At 44.8% G+C, this 24,431-nt stretch overlaps 2 protein-coding genes; one reads left to right on the top strand and one right to left on the bottom strand.

The window, feature by feature from the left end:
* Positions 1–4,022: 4,022 nt before the first annotated feature.
* GSTUM_00008659001 (uncharacterized protein) lies at positions 4,023–4,241 on the bottom strand (the record flags this gene model as incomplete). XM_002840185.2 has 1 exon in its annotated part: positions 4,023–4,241. The coding sequence occupies one exon, from the start codon at positions 4,239–4,241 to the stop codon at positions 4,125–4,127; it is 117 nt and encodes a 38-aa protein (XP_002840231.1). The 3' UTR covers positions 4,023–4,124.
* An 18,170-nt stretch (positions 4,242–22,411) lies between these two features.
* On the top strand, positions 22,412–23,720 carry GSTUM_00008657001 (uncharacterized protein). XM_002840184.2 has 5 exons: positions 22,412–22,770; positions 22,918–23,090; positions 23,163–23,274; positions 23,332–23,351; positions 23,412–23,720. Exons 1-5 carry the CDS (start codon positions 22,728–22,730, stop codon positions 23,568–23,570), a joined length of 507 nt encoding a protein of 168 aa, XP_002840230.1. The 5' UTR covers positions 22,412–22,727; the 3' UTR covers positions 23,571–23,720.
* The last annotated feature ends 711 nt before the right edge of the window (positions 23,721–24,431 follow it).

The following is a 24,431-nucleotide window of genomic DNA, read 5'->3' as shown; positions in this document are numbered from 1 at the left end:
AGGCACCCTCGAGTATGATACTCGTACCAGTACCGCTGCAGAAACCGTACCGTACTGTTTTAGTGTCACCGGTAGCACAACCACCTGCGGTACCCGTAGCTGGGAATTGTGATTTATCTCTTTTTCCACCCCCTGAAGAAATCAAATTATTTGGCAGCCCCCTCCCTCCTCCTCCTCTCCCTCCCAAAAAGAAAAAATGAATGAAGCATTCCCCGGACTTTGGGGAGATACCTTTACAAGAGTAGTGGCGGAGGGGGCGGGCTCTGTGGAGTAAGTTTTTACTACCGGTACTTGTAGTAACTTGTATGATAACCCATATCACGCAGGAAGGTACCGTACCGACGGTACCTTTCTTCTCTCTTCTTTCTTCATGTTGGGGAGGTGAGGAGGGTGAAGGGGGCTTTTCGGCAGATATACTTAGAAGTGCCTCTCCCAAAAACGGTTGTTGAGCTTCTGGTTTCGTTTTCGCTTTCGCTGTCGGCCCCTGCACTTACTCACTTTTTTTTGTTCTTCGGCAGAGGAAGAGAGAGATAGAGAGAAAGGAATATTTAAGATTGGTGGAAAAGGAGAGAAAGGGCGAGAAAAGAAAAAAAAAGAGGGACTACAGTAGAATGTGAAGATGGTGACCGGGTTTGGGGGTGTACCGTACGGTACTCGAGTACTTCTCTCTATCTCGTTGAATAGAATCCTTAGGGGGCCATACTTGTCTTGTTTCGCCGGGCTTGTATAGAGAGCACTCGTACCGTACCGTACTGCACTGTACTTGCACTCGTAGGTGCAAGAGCAAATAGTATGAGCGAAGTGTGGTCCTCATTTTCACCTTTAACCGCTTCTAAACATCACATCGGTATTCTTTTTCCATCCCGGGACAACAACAGGTAGTTACTCGAGTAGCAGATTACCTCCACCTCGGTATCCAGCCAACCCTTGCAAAGAATGCTCCATCCTCTTACCGAATCTCGAGATTAAAAATAACCCAATGGAATCATGAGATACAGGTAGATGCTACAAGTATGTACTGTACCACCACTCTACTCTGTGCATTGCATAGGGGGGAAGAGGAGGAGGAGGAGGAGAGGACAATGACAGACGAGCTATTATAAACGGGGCAAGGGGGGGGGGTGGGGAAACAACAGGCAGGAATAAACCCCGATCCATTCATTCTCCGCCCCCATCCCCTTTCCCCCTTTCCCCCTTACTGTTTTCTTACGAACTTGTGATGGTGAGCTACCTTATCGTTCAGTTACTTGTACTGTATGTAGCTCGTGGGTTTTTAGAGATTTACCTGGAATATGTTCATCTATCATACTACTGTGCTGGTAGACTATTCCATTCCAATCAGTCCGGACTCGCGTACACTTGTACGGTACTCTGTGCTACGCTTTGGATATACGCATTTCGTTGCTATATATTATTATCGATTTGGGGTTACCCAAGCGCTCGAACACGAGGTGGACACAGTAAACAAGCACCATGAATGCCGGCATTGTGCGGAAGGGTAAGGTACGAGTACAGTACAGTACCGCATTGAAGCATCGTACTCTTTCCCATTCATTCATATCGTAGCCATTTCCTACCGAGAAATCCTCAACCTGCTGAACTTACTGCACCCTATCTATCTATCCACCATATGTATGACGCACCAGACACCCCCTCCTCCTCCCCTCCTCCTCCCTCGCAGCCACCTACCGTACAGTACATATATCCAGTCACGGGGTCATGCGACAACGCCTGTACAGTACTATGAAAAAATTGTCCATTAACTTAACGCCGTTTGACTTTTGCGCATTGTGGTTGCTCTTACATGGGGCTTCTTGTTTGTTTGCTTGTTTGCCTGCCTGCCTGCCTGTTTGTTGTTATTGTTATTGTTATTATTATCGTTATTGTTGTTGTTGTTATTGCCACTTGCAATCTTACCAAAGACAAGGTGCAGCGAGGTGGCTTTCAGCGTTTAATCGTTATGCACCGCTTTCGGTCGCCGGTCGCGACGTGTGTGGGAGGGATGGAGGGATGGAACATGGAAACGACCAAATGCGAGTGATCGTTGTGATCTTGGGGAGCTATCATAACCTGTGGTTATTTTATTTCACGGGCTTCTGAGAGTGAGTGGGTAGGGGCGGTCCTGGGATGTGTGTGTGTGTCAAAGTTTTTTTTTTTTTTTTTTCTCTCTTTCGGTTCATACTGTCCTTGAACGACAATAATTATATCATAGATTAAATGTCATTGACCCACTTCACGCATGCCGTCACGAGATGTCACTCGGTTAACGAGACCCTTTCCGAGTGTATGGATTTATCTTGGGATCCGGATGTATGGTTGGTGGGTGCTTTGTGACACTCCACCTGGCATTCGGCGGTGATGCTGTCTGTGCATGGGGGACTTTGTCCTCGCTCGCTTATTCCTGTTTACGGATCCGAAATCTGACAGGTATGGTGGTGACATGCTAATGTGAGAAAGAGGAGGTATGACTGGAATACTGGGCGCGTATCTCTAATGCAGGGTTTGGTCGGGTGGGTGGGCTGGCGGAGGAATAGCTACGCTTTTGTGGGAACTTGGGAGAGAGAGAGGGAGAGATGTTCTGGGTTCGGTATATATTACTCCTGAATATTTCCCTAAAGATTTTTTTTGTTTCTCGTGAGGAGGGCAGGGGTGGAAATGGAAGCTTATGATACCGTCATTTTATAGGGCTACCCATGGTAGAGAAGAAAAAAAAAAAAAAGAGAATGAGGATGGTGGGGCGGGGGCGCAGGGGGACGCGAGTACTCAATTGAAGGCTCTTAGAACACATCTTGAACTTGAGTAAACAGCATACATGTATCTGATCTACATCCGCAATGGCTTTTCAAACCCCTGCAGCTATGAGAAGCACGTCCGGGATCGATAGCTAGTTACGGTGGGTGGGGAGGGTGTAAGTCAGGTGGTTGCACAGTTCGTATGTGATAATATTCTGAACTTATATATATATATATATATCTCCTTACAGGAAAGGTGGAGAGGTTAGGAATAATATTATCACACCTCATTATATAATGTCTCTCCCTCCCTCGAGATACTCCCGGGGAGATCTTCAAATCATCTGCGGTGCCTTCCCAAATCTCAGGATAATCACGACAAATCATACAATGGTATTCCACCCCCTTCGTCTGTGCTCAGGGGGGGTGGTATCACCAACTGAGGACAAGATCGATTGACTCCTTGGGACCATGGATTCCATTGGTTAGGCCACAAGTGAGTGGCCAGAGTCGCATCATTTAAGAGCCCGGTTTTTGAAGATCTGGGGACAAAGTACTCACCAAGAGACGGTGACACCTGGACACAAACGAAGAGATAGAGACTTTCCGGGTATGAGAACGCGTGCTCGCCCATCCAAGGGGAAGATCGACAGAGTCCCATATAACCCTTATAAGTCGGTCTCGTGGCAAGATAGCCTGCGCCTGAGTTGCTTTCATAGCTAGACCTTCTCAACCGGGACCCTACTTGACCCTACTTGCCGGCCGAGACCGAGCAGTCAGTCAGTCAATTAGCTGTCTTGCTTCTCGTTAGGTTCTGGATGGATGCTGAATGCGCCGATACCAATATATTTCCCGTGCGAGAAATTCTTCGGTTCTACTATGTACTTTCCATTGTTGTGTTGTGGGTGGATGTCGTGATATGGATGATTTCCTGTTATTGAGCTGTGTCTGAACGATAATAAATACCAGTAGGGGGTTGTGCGAATGGATCACACATGTGCCGCCAAGATGCTATGTTTTAAATGATGGTCCGTCGGAATAGTCATCCATTGATTAGGTTGTCAATGCATGCTAAATGTTAGGTGAGTGGAAGAGGGTATGTAATGCTCTTGTGCTGGATGGTGAAACTTTCTATCATGAAAGAGTGAGACATATGACAGAATCTAATTTTTTTAGAAAAGTAAATGCTTGTATGTGTTCTTCAAGAACAATATAGTTGACGCTTAATTAGAGCAATCTTCATGACACATGTTGTATTCAAGCACTATAATAAGTAGCTGGTGATGCGGATCAGCAAGACTAGAATTAATTTGTTTTTGCTATGGCCTCGCAACTAACAACCTCAAATGGTACTATGTTGCTCGTGTAATGCATACAAGTAACCATACTTAATTACAGTCTCCCAGAAAATCCCCTTTTGATTAAGGATAATTCCAAAAAAAAAAAAGGCTCTCGGGAATTCTCTATCGCACATTGTAAGCACATAGCTTCATCACCAACCATCACCATAATACCATAGCAAAAACAGGGTAATTATTGTTCTATTCATCAGAACAGAACAGAGAAGAGCACGCCAATTGAACATAGTGTAGAATATCGGGAGTAAACCATTGAGTTAGAAGAGAAGAGAGTTTTTGATAATAAACAACGACAAGGCTAAGCTAGCAAAAGACGAGTGCCCTTCCCAGCCTAACTTTTCACTCCTTGTAAATTGTTTGATCCAGAAAAGCTCCCTTCCACCACACATAAGGAAATTTGTCTCATTTATGAGTCGATATCCATTCCATCGTTGCCGGGACCACGCTGGGCGGTTTCTTCAGCAGGAGCGTACTCATCATCCTCTTCGTCATCCTCGTCGGCGGGCTGCTCTGCAGCAGCCTTGGCGAAGTCGATCTGTTTGCCACGAGTACGGCCGCCTGTTATGATGTTGCTGGTATCAAGACCTGCGAATTCGTCATCCTCGACCTCAGGCTCTATATCGAATAATTATTTTTAGTTAGCTGAAGGGTGAATGGGGTTGGGATGTGAATGAATGGGATTGTGTTCTACCTTCTTCTTCAGCCTCCTAATAACGGTCGAGAAACGTTAGCTTCGTTACAAACAATTGATAATTTAATTAATAGAGGAGTGGGGAGGCGAACAGTTTCCATTTCCTCACCAGATGAATCAGATTCCTCTTCTTCAGGAGCAATGGCCTTTCCCTTACCCTTATCGGTAGGGTTCTCGGTAGCCGGGCCAGAGGGGGAGGTAATATCAGACATTTCCGAGTTATCAGTTTAATCGGTTGTTAAGAAAGGGAGGAATTGGGGGGAGGTAATTGAATTGTGGGTGTGGAGAATGAGTTGCGGTGTGAAGAAGGAAGGAAAGGAAGGGAAAGAAAGAAGGAGGTGACAATTTTAAACGCGCCAGGTGTTGCTAGGTGTTGTTGAGGCAGCAGCGCCAAGCCATCACCCTAACTCTCAAGCAGGGCCCGTTGAGAACAACCAAAAAATCTCACGATGTAATTTAGTCTATCTATTGTTTCTCTCATTTGTAGTATGATAGAAGCAAGCACGTTAGGCGACTTGTTAGTGTGGAATATACTCTTGTATGAAGATTTTGCCAAAGTGGAGATAATCGCATTATTGGGTAATTATTATTATTTGGTTGCTCTTCGCCCTGTTTTGTGGGAGGTTGTGGGTTAGGTCGCGATCATCATACCTGGGGATTGCCGACCTTCGATATAAACCTCCAAAAACTCAGTAGGAGAATTAATTTTATCATTTGTTTTTGGTTACCTTTGAGCTTCATAGCATTGTTTGAGCAATTTACGCCCCTTGATCGACTGTATACCGACCTTGGTAGTGTGGCGTTTGAGGTAACTTTCAACAGCTCTGGATCATACCGGTACTTGTATCATGTCTGGGTTACACAGCGCTCATAAGCGCCTTGATAAGTGTTTTATTGTCTAAATTTTGAAGGCGGTATGATGCCTTATCGCTTCTTCCAAGTAATGAGATGGCGTAAATGATCTACTTTGTAAGGTATAACAAAGGCAAAAGCTTCCTCTACAAAACATGGCAGCTACTGCTCATGTATAATGCCAGTAGACTAAGTTACGTTGGTCAAGAAGAAGCCTTCTACTCTAAAATCTCGTGATATGCACTATCTCCGGCACCCCAGTAATATCCGGATTCTACTTGTACTTGTCAGCCAAAGCTCCTGAGAAGGATTAGTGTTTTCCTGGCACAGCGTAAGATCAGCCCTCAACAGGTGTTGGATCTCATTATCTGGGCCTATCCTAGGCTGAAGGAGAGAGTGGATTTCATGAGATTTTACGGCGCTGTCTTTATTGTTATGCCTCGTTATGATGAGAATTACTAATAGGGACTTGTCAGAATGCCTGTGGTGTAACACGCGACCAGTATGCGCTCCACTAATTTTTATTGTAACATACCGTAAAATCTCGAATAATTGAACAATGTGCTAGGAAGTGGAATTAAGGTGAGTCATGCTAAATTATTGCTAATAGGATTGCGCAATATCAGTTCCAGAAATTCTTGGCTAATCTAATCATAGGAAAAATTAAGTTCATCTTCATCCTCCTCCTCCAGCTCTCGTTCATCTGCTTCAACCTCTTCTGCAATTCCCCAATTTCCCAGTCCAGCTTTTAGAATGTCTGTAGCTAATCCTTTTACAGATAACTCCAGGTCTTTGCTTCCATCAACGGGAAGTGAGAGACCAACTACCCAAAAAGCCTTTCGAACAACCTCCATCCGCTCTACTGAAAATCGCTCCCATGCCTCCCCAACTGCCCATGTAGTTGTCACCCTTCGCCGACCAACCATACTTCCTCGCAGTACACCCTCTGCAGTAAGTATTTTCTCCTCCTCATCTTCGATATCTGTGAGCTTTATTTCTAATGTCTCCTATATGTTGTAATATTAGAATTGCAATTTGGTTTTTTTTGAATTTCAACTAACTTTTAATATATCTTTAAAGGGTCGATTTACAGACACATTGAGAGGCTGCACAATCCCAGTGCAGCCTACAGGTATCACACTCACTGTGATATCGTGAGCTTCGAAGGTATCGAGAACTTCATCTGTCTTGTACCCAGCAAAGAGATCAAGAGTAAGAAGAGTCGGCTGACAATCAAGTATCGGAACAAGTTGGGTTTCAAGCCATTCAACCATATTGGTTGAATTAGCATAAGCGGTGGGATTGAATTTCACCACTACCCTTGGATTGTAGAGCTTCTGCTCTGCTAGGATTGATGGTTCAATCCCTTTTCCTCTAAAGAAAATAAGAGGAGTGACCCGCGGAATACCGTCAGCGAATATGGTAAGTTGAATCATTCCTTGTCTCTTGTCCCAGCTGGATCTCGTTGACTGAAGCCAAATAGTTTTATCCCCAATAGCATTGTAAGTCTGTCCCTCTAAATACTCAAATGGAAGAGGTGTCTGATCCATATTGCATATATTTTGCAGACGATACCGCCCCACAGCCCCTTGACTTTGTCACTCACCCTCTTGCAGCTGTGAATTCCCTCGATTATACCGCATCCAGGTAAGTATGACATCTCCAAAGTCAGTAGGAAGTTTACTTACAATATTAGTTACAAATCTTAAACTAATTTGATTCTAGGATAAAAAGTTACGAAACTATCTGTGGGAGCAGCAGAACTCCTTTGGATCTCTCTCAGGATAGAGCTTTGCAAAAATATCTTTGCTTGCTCTCCGAAACCACCCCCTTCTCACTGGTCTTCCTAAAGCCCTTCACTCCCGAAACTGGAGAAATAGTTCTCGCTCCATCTCCTTCTACTGTCGTTGTTGTCCTCCTCCTACAGCCCGCCGCTGCTCCCTTGTTTGGGCTTCGTACTTTTCCTCTTTTTCTTCTTTTTTCCATCGTGCAAGATTCCCAACACGTATCTTGAAGTAATTTGCTACTTCATCTCTGCTGGGTCCTTGTAATTTGGTTAGACCACATGGTATTGATGCCGTATACCAGTATGAAAGGATACGTAGTCTGTAACTAACTGTGTATGACCGATAGGGATTTTGAACCAGCTTTAGGTGAGAGACTTTCTGGAGGGTTTTGCTTAATGGATTTCGCTTTGGGCCTCTTTTCTTTCTTATTCCAGCATAGAACTTCATTGGAGGAAGGGTTGGGAGATTTATTTGGACTTTGATACGTCCAGCTGCTTTCTTGTTGGAGGACATTGTTGACATTTTCACCTTTGGATATATGCTCTATCCTCAATTGCTTTTCTATTCTTTTATTTATTTATTTATTATAGTCACAGGAGTTAACTATAGATCACCACTCTTTGTAATGATGAGTTGATGTTGGAGTCAATGGCAAAGTCCGTTGATTACTCCTCATACTTTTTATTTTTTTTGTTGAAAAACTGTTACTCATACCTTAATTTCCGTGCTTTCCGGTTTCACACCTTATTTTGACTTCATAGCACATTGTTCAATTATTCGAGATTTTACAGTAATTTAACTTAATAAAAGCTTCTGTGCTCTTGTGAGAGACGTCAGGGACCTGGCGAGGTTCTAAGTAATTTAGTCCTGGGGCATCTTAGGTCTGCAATACCGCACCGTATAATAGCAATTGCGTAAAAAGAGAGGGTGAGATTAGGCAGCATAGCGTATTTCATCCAATGCCGGTATGAAAGGCTGGCTTCCTGGGATGCTTGTTCGGTGTGGTGAATGGATGTTGTAGGCTACAGCATTGGCCGCTTTCCAACCTGCAACTTTCTATCACGGCTGCAGGCCGTAAACCCGGAAGCTCTAGCCGATCTGTTAGAAAGAACCAGGGCATCGTTCACTTGCGGTCAACAATGGCTTTTACTGGGTGCACATAACCACAAGTGGAAAACACATGGCAGCGGTGGATGTGGTTTTCGACACGACGTTCAATGCTCCAATAGCAATGGTGGTTGGCAACACGACCGGGCAGGTTTCCCAAACTTCGTAGTGCCAGTGGGTATGATAGATCACCGCTGGCTGGGCATGAACCCAGGATGCCGATCAAGAATGTGATCTCTTGTACGAGTATGGCGCAGGGCGTATGCATACGGGTATGATATCAGTCCTCTCTCTACTCGAGTACTCAAGTAGCAGAGGCTACTCAAGTGCCGGCACCATTGAGTCTGCCGGTATTTGAGTACCGGTACAACGTTCAATCCACCGGTGCTTGATTATATCCTGCCTCATCTGTGCCGTCAGGGCTTATGTGGATTGGCGGGCCACGATGAGCTGAGAAAGCTTAGGAATTTGGGCCCCGCAGTACTCGGGTACTCGAGTGTGTATCTTGGATGCGCACCGGCGTTTCTGTTGGGGTTTGGGCCAATACCGGGAGGGGGGAGTTTGGGTTTTGGTGTGATACCGGCGTTTGGCCGCTGTGCGGCACGTACAGTACCCGTATGCACTTTAGGGTGGAAATATTGGATAAAGGGGTACGGCAGCGCTGTTTGAGTACTCTCGAACAGTGTGATATTCCACGAGGTTTACTGGTTTGATGGTTTACATATCAAAGGGCTCTGGTGCAGTTGCTTATCACATATACTCCTGCAATGCCTCGTTTCCACCTTGCCATGATCTATGAATTAATCCTCAAGTAAAGAAGAGTGTTTGAGATTGACTGCATATATCTGGGTATGATAGAGAGAGCCGCGGGAGTGCCCTGCGGTCGGATGGCGCTCGTATAGGACCGGTAGTGTATGTAGGAGAGTAGTTCTACTCGGATACCTACTGTCACAGGCAATAAGTACCCGAACATTTAGAGGGGAAAACAGGGATATTTCAGGGATAATACAGGGATATTTCAGCTGTCCCAGATGTGGCGGTTTAGAGAATTCAGGGGGTATAAGTGGTTGCTGGCCAACAAAACAAGCATGGACATAAACAAAATAAACGAATTTCAAGAAAGATTAACGAATATGTATTTCTAAGAATTCAATATTAAACATTAAAAATTAAAAATTAAAAATTAAAAACTAGAATATTAAGAATGAAGAAATTAAAAAAAAAACTACCAGCCAGTATGGCCCCCCAAGTAGCAATAACTGCTTCAATTCTTTCTGGCATTAAGTCAATCAATTCCAGAAGTTGCACTTCTGTAATTCTCTCCCACTACTCTTAAATTGCCTAGACTATTACTTCTTTGGTAGATGGGTGATGTAATGATCCCTCCTTGGATAGTTAGTTCTTGGTGATGGGGAATGATACTTCTCTTCTTCTATTTCTTTCCTCAGTCTTACGATAGCACTAGTCCTCTGCCTACGTTACCGATAGTACAAGACCTTTGTCTTCTATTGGGAACGCCTATCGTAAGCTTTCTCTAACTCTCCTTTGTGAAGATCTTTCCTTGGCGTAACGATAATGTTGCAATAAAGATAAAGATCGTAAAGGTGTTTTATATTTGTTAAAGTAATAAGTAGGAAAAGTACTTAGAATTTAATCTAATTTTATTTAAACTCATACCGCCAATACTGGCATATGACGAGCCCCCACTGGCACAGGGATACTGCTAACCAGTATACCACTAATCCTAAGCTAACTAAGTCTACGGCCCCGCACCTGCCATTCCCGAGTCATGCCCGCGCGAGAACTAATTACAAGACTGTCAAACAACCCAGAGCCCACCCTGGTCCAAGTCCGTAGCCCCACTGGTATGAAGCCAACCAGCACTAAGCATAGCCGAAGCTGAGCAAAAGACCGACCCGACCAGGTTCCTTGTCCAACATTCATAAAATCACTACCACCCAGTCTAAATACCATCCCGCGATACCTCCACCACAGTAAAAAACCAAACAAAATACACAAACTAAACCTACAGGCGATATAATGGCAAGGAAGAGGCAACCAACATGTCAACTTCTCGCACCTGCATGCCAGGCCATTGACCCTATGAACCCACTTTGCCGGTTGCCTCCGAGGAGCGTACTGGTGAGGAGGACCTGTACCTGCTGCCTGTCCCCCAAACAAAACACTCTAAACAAAGAAAATAGATAGAGGTAGTAACAGACCAAAAAAGATCAGTGGGGCCGATCTCCCACCCGTGGTATCATGCCTCCTCCTGCCAACCCCATAGCCAAACCAAAGAAACTAAACAAACTCCACAAAGTCTAGCACGCAAGATCCAAACAAGTCCAATCAGGTGGTTGCAACCTACTATCCGCACAGGTGGCCATCAGCTAGCCAGTCCGTCAGAGAGCTTACAGCACTCAGCAACTTCATCTGACAGCCCAACTGAACCGGGAACACTTAATTAGACCTCGTCCAACCTGATGCAGGTCCGACCTGTGCTTGCAGGTGCCTTACCCCCTCCAATCAGCCCCCCTTAAGCCTCATACACCAGACACCACAGTGCCCATCCAGTCTCCCCAGCTCTTCAGACAGATCAACTATCCGATAGCCACAGGACAGCTCATACCTAGTCCCATCAGGCAGCCACTGGTCTTAGCCACACCAACAGAGCCGCGACCCCCTGTATTTCATAGCCAAGGGGGCCCACCAGCTACAGCTGGGAGCCACAAGGGAGGCAGCACCAATACCCAAAGGCAACGGCACCTGCCACACCATCTAACTCAGCCGAACTGAAGTCCAACCAAGCCGGGAAAGAGTAGGTAGAGCCAGCCAAAGCCATCCCCACAGGTCTGGCAACAAGCACAGACAGAACGACTGGCAAGAGACAATCCCAACTGACGTGACAAGAAGGGGGAAGGCGAGTGAACAGGAGTAGACAAAGAGAAGGTAGACTCTACTTGCAATGGGTGAAGCCGCCAACCACAGTCCACAATCAAACCACTCAAACACACAGACAACGTGAGTATCTGACAGCCAATCGTCCTATACCACCCTAGGCAGCAATGAAAAACCACACCAGGGGGTAAGATTTTTCAGGGTTAAAGCCATCACCGCCGAGGCGAGGAGGAGACACCTGACTGAATTACCGTAAATGCCGTAAGAACAGAAACTCCAAGGCAACGGTGATAAACAACATCATAAGATTCCAACTGTAGAAACGAAAAAGTAAATGAGGAGGGACTGGGCGGGTACCGCCCTGCCACCTGAGGAATGATGTGGCTGGTACGACAAGTTGAAGCTTAGGAAGATCATCAGTCTAACCCAAGGGTATTTTGTATTGTGAGAGCTAAGGACTCCGTTAACACCCAACAAGAAAAATGAGCTGTCCCACAGAATGACACGGGTGATCCCTCTAAATACAATGTCCAATCCCTCCAATCGAACATGAAACCTGCGAGTAGATGATAGACAGGAAGCTGAAGATATTTTACCGAAAGGGGCTTGTAAGCGACAGTGATGAATAGCTCGAAGTGCCAGCATTGTGAGATAACCAGCAGGCGATAAAGCGAGAAGCAAACAAGTAATCCACCACGCAATGCCTAACAAACCTCAACATTAAGAACCCTAGGAACTACTGAGTGAACTCAGATATCTCCCCCAGAATCCAAGGCAACAAGGCCCATCAGGGGTACGAAAGAAATCCTTGAGGCGAAGCGACGCCAAGGATGAGGAAAAGTACTTAGAACAAAGCATGAAGAACCTATCCTCATTGGCCGCATCCACCTCCTTATATAGTGTTCTTCCCGCCTGTAGTCATGTGACCCAAAGTAGTCACATGTGTGAAACCAAATCATAACAAACTAGTCATATGACCAAAGTGGTTACATGCTCAAAACCCATGACCTCATAGCAAGGTCATGTGCGAAACCTCATAAACCAATCATATCACAATACACCAGTTATATGACTCAACTGAGTCATATGCATGAAACCCATGACCTCATAATGAGGTCATGTGCAAAACATCAATTATATGCGCAAGGCATATCCGCAAGGTACACGCGCAAGGTATACTCACTAGGCGCACATCCCATGACTCATAATCGAGTCATGTGCGAAACATAACAAATCATAACATAATAGGTCAGATGACCCAAATGAGTCATATGCGTAAAACAGTAATATACCTATGACTCATAATCATGAGTCATGTGAAAACCTTTTCCGTGCCAAATCACGTTCGTGACAGGTGAGGGCGCTACTTGTTTAGCATATTCTTTAGAATATGCCAAATGTTTTCAATTGGGTTGAGGTCGGGAGTGTAAGGGGGCCAGTCGAGCTTGGGCATATGGTAGGTCTAGCAGATAGCAGTAGTATATCAGGCACGATGTGCTGATCTCCCATCCTCCATTATCCACAGAGGTTGCCAAGACCCTGTCCTCTGGCTTTTCCCATACCAAAAGGGCCAGAGGACAGGGGTAAGAACATTATTGCAATAGGTTCTTGTACTTATTGTCTTCCAATCCTTCCGGTTTCATAGTATCTGAGGAGTCTTCTTACTCCCAAGTATCACCCCCCATATTATAATTGAATTTTTCTTGGAGATCTTGGGGGCAATACAGTCATCCTCATGCTCTTCCCCTGGGTGCTGAGTGTAACGATCCCTCCTTGGATGGTTAGTTCTTAGCGACGGGGAATGATACTTCTCTTCTTCTTCTGTTTCTTTCCATAGTCTTACGATAGCACTAGGCCTTTGCCTACGTTACCGATAGTACAAGACCTTTGTCCTCTATTGGGAATGCCTATCGTAAGCTTTCTCTAATTCTCCTTCGTGAAGAACTTTCCTTGGCATAACGATAAAGTTGCAATAAAGATAAAAATCGTAAAGATGTTTTATATTCGTTAAAGTAATAAGTAAGAAAAGTACTTAGAACATAGCGTGAAGAACCTATCCTCCTTAGCCGTATCAGCCTTCTTATATAGTGTTCTTCCCGCTCGTAGTCATGTGACTCAAAGTGGTCACATATGCGAAATCAAATTATAACAAACTAATCATGTGTGTAACGTGTTCGCAAGGTGCTAGTCACGTTATCGGTAATTGATATGATAGTGGGCAGGTGGCCTGCTCTTCCAGAGAGGAGGCGAGAGCTGAGAACTAAAGGAGGCTTCGAGGGTGTACTGAGGAACAAAGAAGTAACCGTTCAACCAAGTATATTGAAATACTGTCTGTCAAAGTCTGCCTTTTCTATCGTAGAAACAGGCGGTCTTTAAATATACAAATTTGTTCATGTCTAGCATGAACAAAACTAATCAAAGGTATCAATTGATACTCTTTAGTAAAACTCCTTAAGTATCAAAGCGATACTTAAAACAAAACATAAAACAAAACCAAGTATCAAACGATACTTAAAACAAACCAAGTATCAAAGCGATACTTAAAACAAAACATAAAACAAAACCAATAACCAAGTACCCGTACCGGTTACATTCCCCAAAACAAAACAACTGTTTAAACAACCAAAACCTAATAATCATCAAAAGCGGAGTCTGAGAAACTAAAGGCTTCAGTTTCTGCTAAAAACTCTTCATCGTAAGTGTCACTCTAGGGACAAGAGGAAACTCTAAGGAACATTTAAACTTGAAGAAGTCTAAATCACAGTAGTCACGAATACCAGATTCGCGTTGTACATCAACCCAAGCGTGATCGCAATCAGGACAGTAATCTATCCAGAGGATTTCGAAATAATCTTCAAGTTGGATAGCATCGCGGTTCAACAACAGTCCAACAATCTGTTGTCGCAGCCTCACATTGAGCTCCACATAGTTTGACATCGTTATGGTATTCGGATGGTGATTGGTGACTAGATAAAGTTGTCGAGAGCCTGCTCCATAGCTTGATTCTCCTCATCGCTGCTTTCGAACTCCCACTCAAAGTGTGGTACCCAAAATCCATCTCTAGCTTGGAGTTCTGCGTACCATCGCACAGTTTCTGGCATTGTAGGTGTCCAGCACATGGTGATATAATTGATTGTTGGGGGGAGGGATTCGTTTGGCATGTTGTCTTTCCACCATCCATTCACCATATCCATAGCATGCTCTAGTCCTTCCAGTAGTTCCCAACTGTTTTTGCTCGTCGGGTATCCTTTCCATTTGACTAGGAACTGATCATTTCCATGCCAAAGGTGGTGGTCTCTGATTTCTTCAACTTCCCATTCATCCTTCTTATCAATGATGATAGGTGCAGGCTGAGAGTGGGTTCTTTCAGGAAACTTGGAGTCGTCATTTGGATGGAATCGCTTGACAGCTGAGGCGTGAAAGATTGCAGTATTGCGGCGGTACATGTGTCCATCCATCTGGACAGTGTAGTTCTCTGTATGCTCGTCAAAGGATATGACTTTGAAGGGTCCACGCCATCGGGGTTGCAGTTTCTTGCTGCGTCCGACATTGGTGATGAACATGTTACTGTGTACCATGAGCATGTCTCCTGGTGAGATGGGGACATGTTTACGTCGTCGTTTCTGGCCAGTTATGGTGCTTCGGAATCGGGCAGCCTTAACAGCTTGGAAGGCATCGTTCCGAATTGCTTGGTGGCGGTTTAGATGGTCATCAGAGGCAGGGACTGAGGAGTTCTTAAATAGTGTTGTAGGTAGGAGGGGGTATTGACGGCCAAAAACTGCCTTGAATGGTGACATCCCCAAGGTATCTGAAAATCCAGCGTTGATATATGCAGCGAGCTCAACAAGGGCTGGTTCCTAGTTGGTTTGTCGTTCATTGATCATATTCCTAATTACGGTCTTAACTTCGCGAATCTTTCTTTCTGCTTGGCCATTTGTCTCATGATGTCCAGGGGCAGCCATAATGTGGTTTATTCCGAGGGAGGTCAAGGGTTGCTTCCAGAATCTGGCAGTAAAGCGGGGATCAGCATCACTGACAATAGATAAGGGGTACCCGTGGGGGGTAAACAAGTATGGTTGTAGGTTATTCCAGGTGTCTTTGGAGGAGTCGGTAACCTTCATTGGTATTAACCAGGTGTATCCAGAGAATCGGTCCATAGCTACCAAGATGGTGTCATATCCAGCGGATTTGTTGAATGGTCCTGCAAAATCGCTGGCATATGATTCGAATATTTCACATGGTAGTTGGAGGGTCTGTGCCTTTCCTTCAGGTAGTTGTGTTCGCTCTTTGTTTGCCTGGCAGAGTTCACATTGTTTGACGAAATCGCGGAAATCCTTACGCATCTCAGGCTAGTAAACATATTCTGAAGCATATTGAAGGTTGCGGTCCGCACTGTGGTGTCCTTTGTTGTGAATCTCCGATATGACATATTCTCTAATAGTCATTCCATTGAACATATGGCCCTTTGGTATGTATAGGTAATGTTCACCATAACGGGTGCTGGTATAGACCATTCCGTTTGATATGTTGTAGGGAGCAAGATCTCCATGCCTGGAGCTATCCATGACTTTGAAGTAAATCGGGTCATGGTGATATCCTGCTATCATTTGGCCTCGGAAAGAGGAGGCTAATTCTTCTGTAGTTGATCTAACATCTCGTTCATCCTCGATTAGGGATCCTCTTGTTGGTTCGATAGGGGCTTCCTCTTCCTCAAAGGTCTCGTAGAGTTGACGCCGATGCTCGGGAATAGTAGGGGGTATGACCGAGACAATGGTTTCATTATTGTATACTCGTAAGGCTCCACCATATAGTAGTCATGAATCGATTATGGGAGGAGAGGATGGCGGGACTGACTGTGGGGGGTGTAAATAGGATATTACATCCACGTAGGCTGCTGCTTGTTCGAGTTCTTCAAGACCTTGGTGTCGTGTTGGAGCAGGGTTAAGGATATGATGAAATTGGGTTGACTCATTTTCATCGATCATCTCTTCTTCTCCTTCTGCGGTGTCGAAACTGGTGTCTTTGGAATCATCAGCAGGCATATAGTACGGTCGCTGGTATCTGTTTCCGAACTTAATCTCAGTCTGGTGAAAAGGGCAGGTGTCGTGGTAACAGTGGGACCAGTGGAGTCTGCTTGGTTCGAGTTCGTGAGGAGGTGTGCTGCGGAGCGTGCAATTGTCTTTCCATTCTTCATCAATGTCCTTTCCTCGTTCTGTTCCGGCAGCACTGTACATGGTGTAAGAGAAAGGATTGGGGGGAGCGGCAGGGCTGGCGGTAGCCATCGATGGTTCTTGTTCATAGGAGGTGTCGTCAGGGCTGTCCTCGCTTTGTCTTGTGTGGTCATGAACGAGAGAGGGGTCTGCGATGTCTTGATTCTCATATAGGCGGGAGAGAGCATCAGCTAAATAGTTCGTTCTTCCAGGGGTATAGATGATTTTTGCATCGTATTTGCTGATCTCGCCTATCCATCTTGTTCTTCTTCTTCCAGGTATTCTTTCTGTTTTAAGATTAGTGAGGGGTTGGTGGTCGGTAACAATAGTGAAGGTATTGTCCATGAGGATGTGGTTGAAAGCGGTGAGAGCATCAATCACAGCAAGGGCTTCCTTGTCTGTTGTTCCATAGTTCATCTGTGAGTTAGTGAACTTCCTGCTCTGTAATGCCGCCGGCCTTGCCATTTCATGGGAGGCCCCTTGCCCAACCCATACTCCAACTCCAACATCCGATGCATCAGTAATCAACCATATCGGTTCTGGTTTACTATAGTCGATAGGTTGGATAACGTTGGCATTTTTAATCAATTCCTTGATGTTGGTAAAGGCTTGGTCATGAGTGTGGGTCCAGACAAATTCTGCATTGCCGGTAAGGTCTGTGAGCGGCGCTGTCACAGTGGCGTGGTGTGGGAGGAACTGGGAAATATAGTTGACTAGTCCTAGGAATCGCATGAGTTCCTTTTGATTCCGGGGTGTTGACCATTCCGTTAAACAAGCTATTTTTCCAGGGGCTGCGTGTATTCCTTCATCATCTATGACATGTCCTAGGATATCGAGTTTATCGGCAAACAGAATTGATTTGTTTCTGCTAGCGTAGAATTTAGCATTCCTTAGTTTGGTACAAACCAAACCTATATGGTAGGCGTGTTCTGTTGCGGTGTTCGAGAAGATGAGAATATCATCAATGTAGACCCAAACAAAATGGTGGAGGTATTCGCTCAGGAGGTTTTCCATAATTCGTATAAAGGTGGCGAGCGCATTCATATCACCTTGTAACATAACTCGGCTAATGAAACTTCCGAAGGGTGTTTTGAAACTGTTGTAGCGTTCGCTTTCTGGATCTAACCTTGTTTGGAAGTAGGCATCACTTAGGTCAATCTTACTTCGGAATCTAGCCCGTCCAACTGCATTTAGGATCTGGGTTTGGTTTGGGATAGCGGAGCTGTCCATAACCGTGTTTTCGTTCCGTAGCTTGAGATCAACCAAGGGGCGGATTCTTTTGCCCTCTGCTTTGGGTTGAACAAACATAGGAGTGGCACTTGGGGCTTCTGCTCGGTAGATGACTCCTCTTCTTTGTTGTTGGTTGATCCAATCACAAAGTGGGCTTTTGTATGCGTCAGGAGTAGAGTAGGTGGGTTGGTTCTTGAGATTGGCGGGGTCTCGGAGGCAGATGTAGTGGTTCACCTCTCTCATAGGTGGTAGTTCTTCGCGTATTTGATCAGAGAAAACATCAGAGTACTCATCCAATAGTCGTAGGGCAGTTGCTTCACAGACTGCAGCTCGGTATTCTCCGCTTGTTGGCTTGCATGAGACTCTAACCTTCTGTTCTGGGAAATCGATAGTTGATTCCCCTACACCTGATTATAGCTTTGTGGCGATACAGGAATGGCATGCCTATTAGGGCATCGTATTTGGCTAAATTTCCAATCAGCATTTCCTGGGGGGGTAGTATAGCAGAACCAAGTCGAATAGTCGCAGAACATGTTTTATGGCTTGTGGATCGTGATCCCTTTACTGCCATATTGACTGGTATGGGTTGGTTAAGGTCTCGGGTTGGGAGTCCATGGACAGAGACAAAGGCATTACTGATCATATCTCTTCCGATTGCACCAGTGTCGAATAGGACTCGAGCCCTTTTACCATTGATCAGGATAGTACCTTCCAGAGCGGTGTGTGCTTTGAATGTAGCCGGAGGTCGAACACTGTTGCATTCCACATCGATATATCCGATATGGATTTCTTCATATTCACTGGATTGGGCGTTATTGCTTTCAACATTGTTGGCTGATGCCTCTTGCTTAATTGCCTTTCCTTTTCCTTTCTTTGTAGGACAGTTCTTTGCCATGTGCCCTGTTTTTCCACATTCAAAACATTCTGCTTTTTGCCGTCTCGATTCTTTGGAGGATTTTGTTTTCTTCTTGAAAACCCGTGGGGTATCGTCTTCAGAGTTGCTGGAGGCTTTGTGTCGTGGCTGGCTGTTCCTATTAGAGGATGTCTGTGCTTTGTAGGCCTTGGTCTCATGGAGAATGGCGTCCTTTCGTTCTGCTCTTGCAATTATTACTGCAATATCATCGCCATCTTCCTCGAGTGGTTCTACTTCTCGCCGGAGGGTAGGGTGCATGGTGTCGTAGAATCGTCGCTTCAGGATGTATTTTGAGATACTTTCTCTCTCCATCCGGTCCTTATACATCATTAGGTCTGTAGCCACATCGGTGATTTGCTTGACATGCATTCCGTTAACTTGCTGGAGCTGGTTGAATTTGTTGTATAGGAGGTCGTTGGTTATAGAGGATTGGAATTGTCCTTTCAGGTAATCGAGAACTGTAGATCCTCTTAATCTTACATTCCCGCCGAAGTCCTCATAGCATTGGTAGTATGCGTCGGTTGCCTTTCCTTCACAGAATGATCCAATGATAAGTCCAGTTATAGGGTCTTCCACATCTTTTTCTTGTAAGAGTAGGAAGTGTGAGAGTTCTGTTGCCCATCGTTCAAAGGCTTCAGGTTTGAGGTCTTTTCCTTCTCCTGTGAACTTTGCTGGGAGGTGGAGTTTAAACTTAGGGGGTTCAAATGCTGCGGGTACCTCCTCTTCTTCAGGCCTTGCCCGAGATTTCCCTCCTCCAGAAGGCCCTCCTGTGCTAGCCATATCTGATTCGCTACTAGATTCGGGGTCGCTTGGAGGTTCAAAGGAAGGCTTCTTTGCCGGGGTAGAAGGGAATTCTCCTGGAGGTTGTGTATCTTCTGTGTTTGCAGGATTGCCCGGCTCTTTAGCTGAGCTCTGGGGTTGTTTCTTTCTTGTAAGGTCTTGCCGTGGGATTTGCTTCCCACTCCTGGTCGTCAAAGACTCTATCTTGGGTTTGAGGTGAAGCTGAATGTGCTGTGATTCTGCCGCTTCTCTCCGCTAGCGTTCTGAGGTGGATATCGATAGGTTGATCAGGCCTAAATCCAGGGACAGGTTCTTAACCACTTGCTGAGGGTAAAAAAATGTAACGTGTTTGCAAGGTGCTAGTCACGTTATCGGTAATTGATACGATAGTGGGCAGGTGGCCTGCTCTTCCAGAGAGGAGGCAAGAGCTGAGAACTAAAGGAGGCTTCGAGGGTGTACTGAGGAACAAAGAAGTAACCATTCAACCAAGTATATTGAAATACTGTCTGTCGAAGTCTGCCTTTTCTATCGTAGAAATAGGCGGTCTTTAAATATACAAATTTGTTCATGTCTAGCATGAACAAAACTAATCAAAGGTATCAATTGATACTCTTTGGTAAAACTCCTTAAGTATCAAAGCGATACTTAAAACAAAACATAAAACAAAACCAAGTATCAAACAATACTTAAAACAAACCAAGTATCAAAGCGATACTTAAAACAAAACATAAAACAAAACCAAGTATCAAACAATACTTAAAATAAACCAAGTATCAAAGCGATACTTAAAACAAAACATAAAACAAAACCAATAACCAAGTACCCGTACCGGTTACAATGTGACCAAGAATATCACATGCTTAAAACCCATGACCTCATAACGTAGTTATGTACAAAACTCATAAACCAATCATAACGCAATAAACAAGTCATACGACTCGACTGAGTCATATGCGTGAAACCCATGACCTCATAATGAGGTCATGTGCGAAACATAAATCATATGCGCAAGGCATACCCACAAGGCACACTCATAAGGCACATTCGTCAGGTGCATGTTCTATGACTCATAATTGAGTTAGGTGCGAAAGCATCACAAATCCCACACATAACAAATCATATGACTCGAATGAGTCATATGTGTGAAACAATAACATACCTGTGACTCATAACCATGTGTCACATGAAAACCTTTCTCATGCCAAGCCACGTTTGTGACACTGAGTTATTCAGGTAGTTCCTCTGGAATCTTCCAGCCAGATATAGCATTCATCTGTCCAGATAAGTTAGCTCCAGTCTTCCCTTGTCCAGTACTGATGCCAAGGAGTAAAATTTAGTCGCAAGCTTTTTCTCTACTTATTGAGTTGGAGTTTTTTTCTTGCAACCTGATGAGCATACCCTTCAAGTGAGAAGGCTTTCCGGATAGTCTTATCACTTCCTTGCATACCGTACAGCTCTGCTACTTCTATTAGAGGCATTCTCCAATGTGCAGAGTTAGTGTATAGATGGAGAAGGGTTGTCCCTTTCTCTTTTTCGGTGTGGCTGGTGCCTTGCAGATATTGTGAATGGTGCTGAGACCAAGATTTTCGTCTTCAGCAATTCTCTAAAGGGTCTAACTAGTCCGATATCTTAGAGCATGGACAAAGTAGTGGGTTTTATATGTTGTTTCTGCTGTTTTAATTGGAGGTATCTACTTTTTTTATTAGTCTATACTTTACATTTGGCCTCTCTCTTTTTTTTTTTTTTAGTCCTGGAAATGATTCTCACCATTTTCACAAATGTTCAATATATTTCTCTGCTGATATATGGATATAGGAGCTGGGAGGATGCTTGAGAATGGTACGGACAAGGCTTAAAGACCAGAATTTGGCCTGGAATCACATTATATTAATTACTTTCAGCCCAGTACATGGGCCTCCATGGTATGTCTTACCCACCCTTGCCCTACCCCTAATTCTCACCTGAATGTTCGGGTACTTATAGCCTGTGACAAGTATCATATCCCCTAGGCCGCTGAGACATTCCAGCCCAATATAAAACGTTGACACTAGCCTATTTGAGTAACCGTGATAGAAAAAAATCTTGTTACTCACAAGAGTAGTGCTCAGAATACTTCAAGATCTTAATGATACCGGTACGAGTACTACTCTTTACTTGTATGGTCGTGATGAAAACTACAGAACTTGCATAAATTTATTCCTGCCTACTAAAATAGGCTAAGCATTGAAGGTGCCATAAAAACTGGACCACCCTAAGACGTCCGGAATTTCCTCCTTTGGATTGGAGGGGAAACGCGCGGCGAAGAAAACTGTCTTTCAGCCCTCAGCTGAGACAAATACAACTCAGTCTTACTAGGAAAAGTAACTCCAACGTCCAAGTGTGAGGGTCCGATTATGATCATACTCGTACAGTTTTCACAGCAATATACTTGTACTAGTACAAGTACAAGTATGAGTAACTTGGGTTACCAAAAGCCTCGCAAAAAGGGCCAGGGAGGTTTTCCCTATGTTTACCCGTATAGATAAGCAACGTGGATGTTTGGGGAAAGAGCCAATTGGCTGTCTTGGAGTGTGGGCCCTGTGGAGCTGTGGTATGGAAATTGTGAGGCTGCAGTGATGTCAGGGCCCCCGTCTATCATGGATCAATTTCTAACCTCTGGCCCTAACCTGCCGTACCTTTTATAGGAAACATGCCTCTAGGTTGCTGGGAAGTAAAATACCATATTGTGATAGCAGGGATCTGTGCCAGTGCGCTCCGAAAGAGTGGGCTCGGCTAGAACCTAACCAGCGATGAAGCAGTCCTTCCTCACGTTCAAGCGCGGAGGGACACAGAGGAAGAAGGGAAATGGGGAGACACCAAGAACTAATACATAGCCCCATCATTTGTGTGGTTACCTTGTGTTTCTTCACAATCCTTCCCACACCAGCAGCGAGCGGACTGTATCATAAACCCCTCCCCCAACAGCGCGCGCCTATAAGAAAAGAAATTAATGGCTGCTCTTGCCTCGCCCCTCCGCTCCTATTTTACCCCTCTTCTCCGCCCCGCTCTCTCCCATCGCTCTCCCTCATCAACCTCCTTTCTCTACAGGTCTCCTACCACAAAACCATCTTCTTTCATCAACACTCATAACAGCGCTCGCTTCTTTCGTCCTCCTGCACCAAAGAGAAAAATGGCTTGGTTCGAGATTTCCTACACTCCCCCTACTGGCCCAGGTAAGTTTGTTATTTCATTCTCTCAAAACTATTCTCCTCGTTCCGTCTCATTGCATCACGCATTCTTGAGATGGCAGTCTCGTCCAGCCTCCATCTCTATCTTATCTCACGGATTAATTTTTCACTAACTTAATGCCATTATTAAAGTTGAGCAATGGGGTCGTATTGAGTTCACACTCTACGATGACGTCGTCCCAAGAACCGCGGAGAACTTCAAAACTCTCTGCACCTACCCGGAGGGATCTGGCTACAAGGGTTCCAAGTTCCATAGGGTCATTAGTAGATTTATGGCTCAGGGTGGTGACTTCACCCGTGGCAACGTAATTTACCTCAGTGCCCTTTCGGTGATAGGTATGAAATAGCGAACTAAATTTTTTTTTTTTTTGAAATAGGGAACTGGCGGGAAGTCTATCTGGGGTGACAAGTTCAATGATGAGAACTTCCTCAAGAAACATAACAAACCGTATCTTCTCTCTATGGCAAACGCCGGACGGAACACCAATGGTTTGTTTCAGCTCATACTTTCTTGCTGTTGAATGGTGATGCTAACTTGGGTTTTAGGATCACAGTTCTTCATCACTGTTAGTACGACCAATCCCCATTAGTTTGTTACAGATTGTTTAAGAATAACCCGTGGATAGTTCGTTGAAACCCCCCACCTTGACGATAAACACGTCGTCTTCGGCGAGGTGTCTAACGACGTTGGCCGGGCTATCGTGCAGAGGATGGAGGAAAAGTCTCTGGATGGTAGCGGCCGCACTTCTGGCACCATTACCATCTCTGATTGTGGTGCTTATTAAGCAGACCGCGTTCTGCATTCACCACATATATCCCCCCCCTTTGTTTGCGAATCGTTAGGGAAATTAGTGGATGAAGTAGAATTTCTAGGTGTTTGGTTTGGTTTTCCACTCTAGTTATTCTAAAAAAAAAACTATCATTGTCTTGTTTGATTCGTTGGAGGGGGATAAAAAACGGGGAAAGCGAAATTGAATAAAACACTTCTTGGGGCCTCGGTTCGTTCTACGAGTACCGGTACCGTACTGTGCGATCTTGGCGACAAAAGAAACCGACCCCTCACGTTTTCCATATGAGATGCTCATTTTCAACGGGCAGCTACTCACCGCCATAGCCTCAGAAAAATGTAGTGATTGTTTAGATAGCATAACTTGATTCCAAGATTCGTATAATTGAAGGCCATGTTATAAATGATTCTAAAGATTCTAATCACTGGAATTCTTGAGAACCAATCTGTACTCGACTTAAACATCGGACTTCTGCATGGCAACCATTCTGTCTAACTTATGGTTTGCTTGCTTCCTGTGTTCAGCAGAATGGGAAGAGTTCAGAATTTTATATGTCAAATTCCCTCTGACTCTCTTCCATCTGGTTATAGTTTGAGGGGGAAATTTTGTTGTGTGTTGGCTGAACTTCTAAAGGAGGAGAATGTGTTACCGGGTGGAAGAATGACATTGTTCGCCCGACTATGAGGCTTGAGGCTACGATGCCTGCTAGTCCTTGCTCTGGTACTGGAGTATGATTTTCGGGTGAGGAAAGGTAGCTAAGGGCACACTGATCTTGGCATGGAGTGCGATTTTCGTGCTAAAATTACCGTATGATACATGTATTGTTGCAAATGCTACCGTAAAAACTGAGGGAGGTGG

Source organism: Tuber melanosporum (genome assembly GCF_000151645.1).
Source record: "Tuber melanosporum whole genome shotgun sequence assembly, scaffold_49, strain Mel28".
NCBI lineage: Eukaryota > Fungi > Ascomycota > Pezizomycetes > Pezizales > Tuberaceae > Tuber > Tuber melanosporum.
This window is presented reverse-complemented; position numbering and strand designations above follow the sequence as displayed.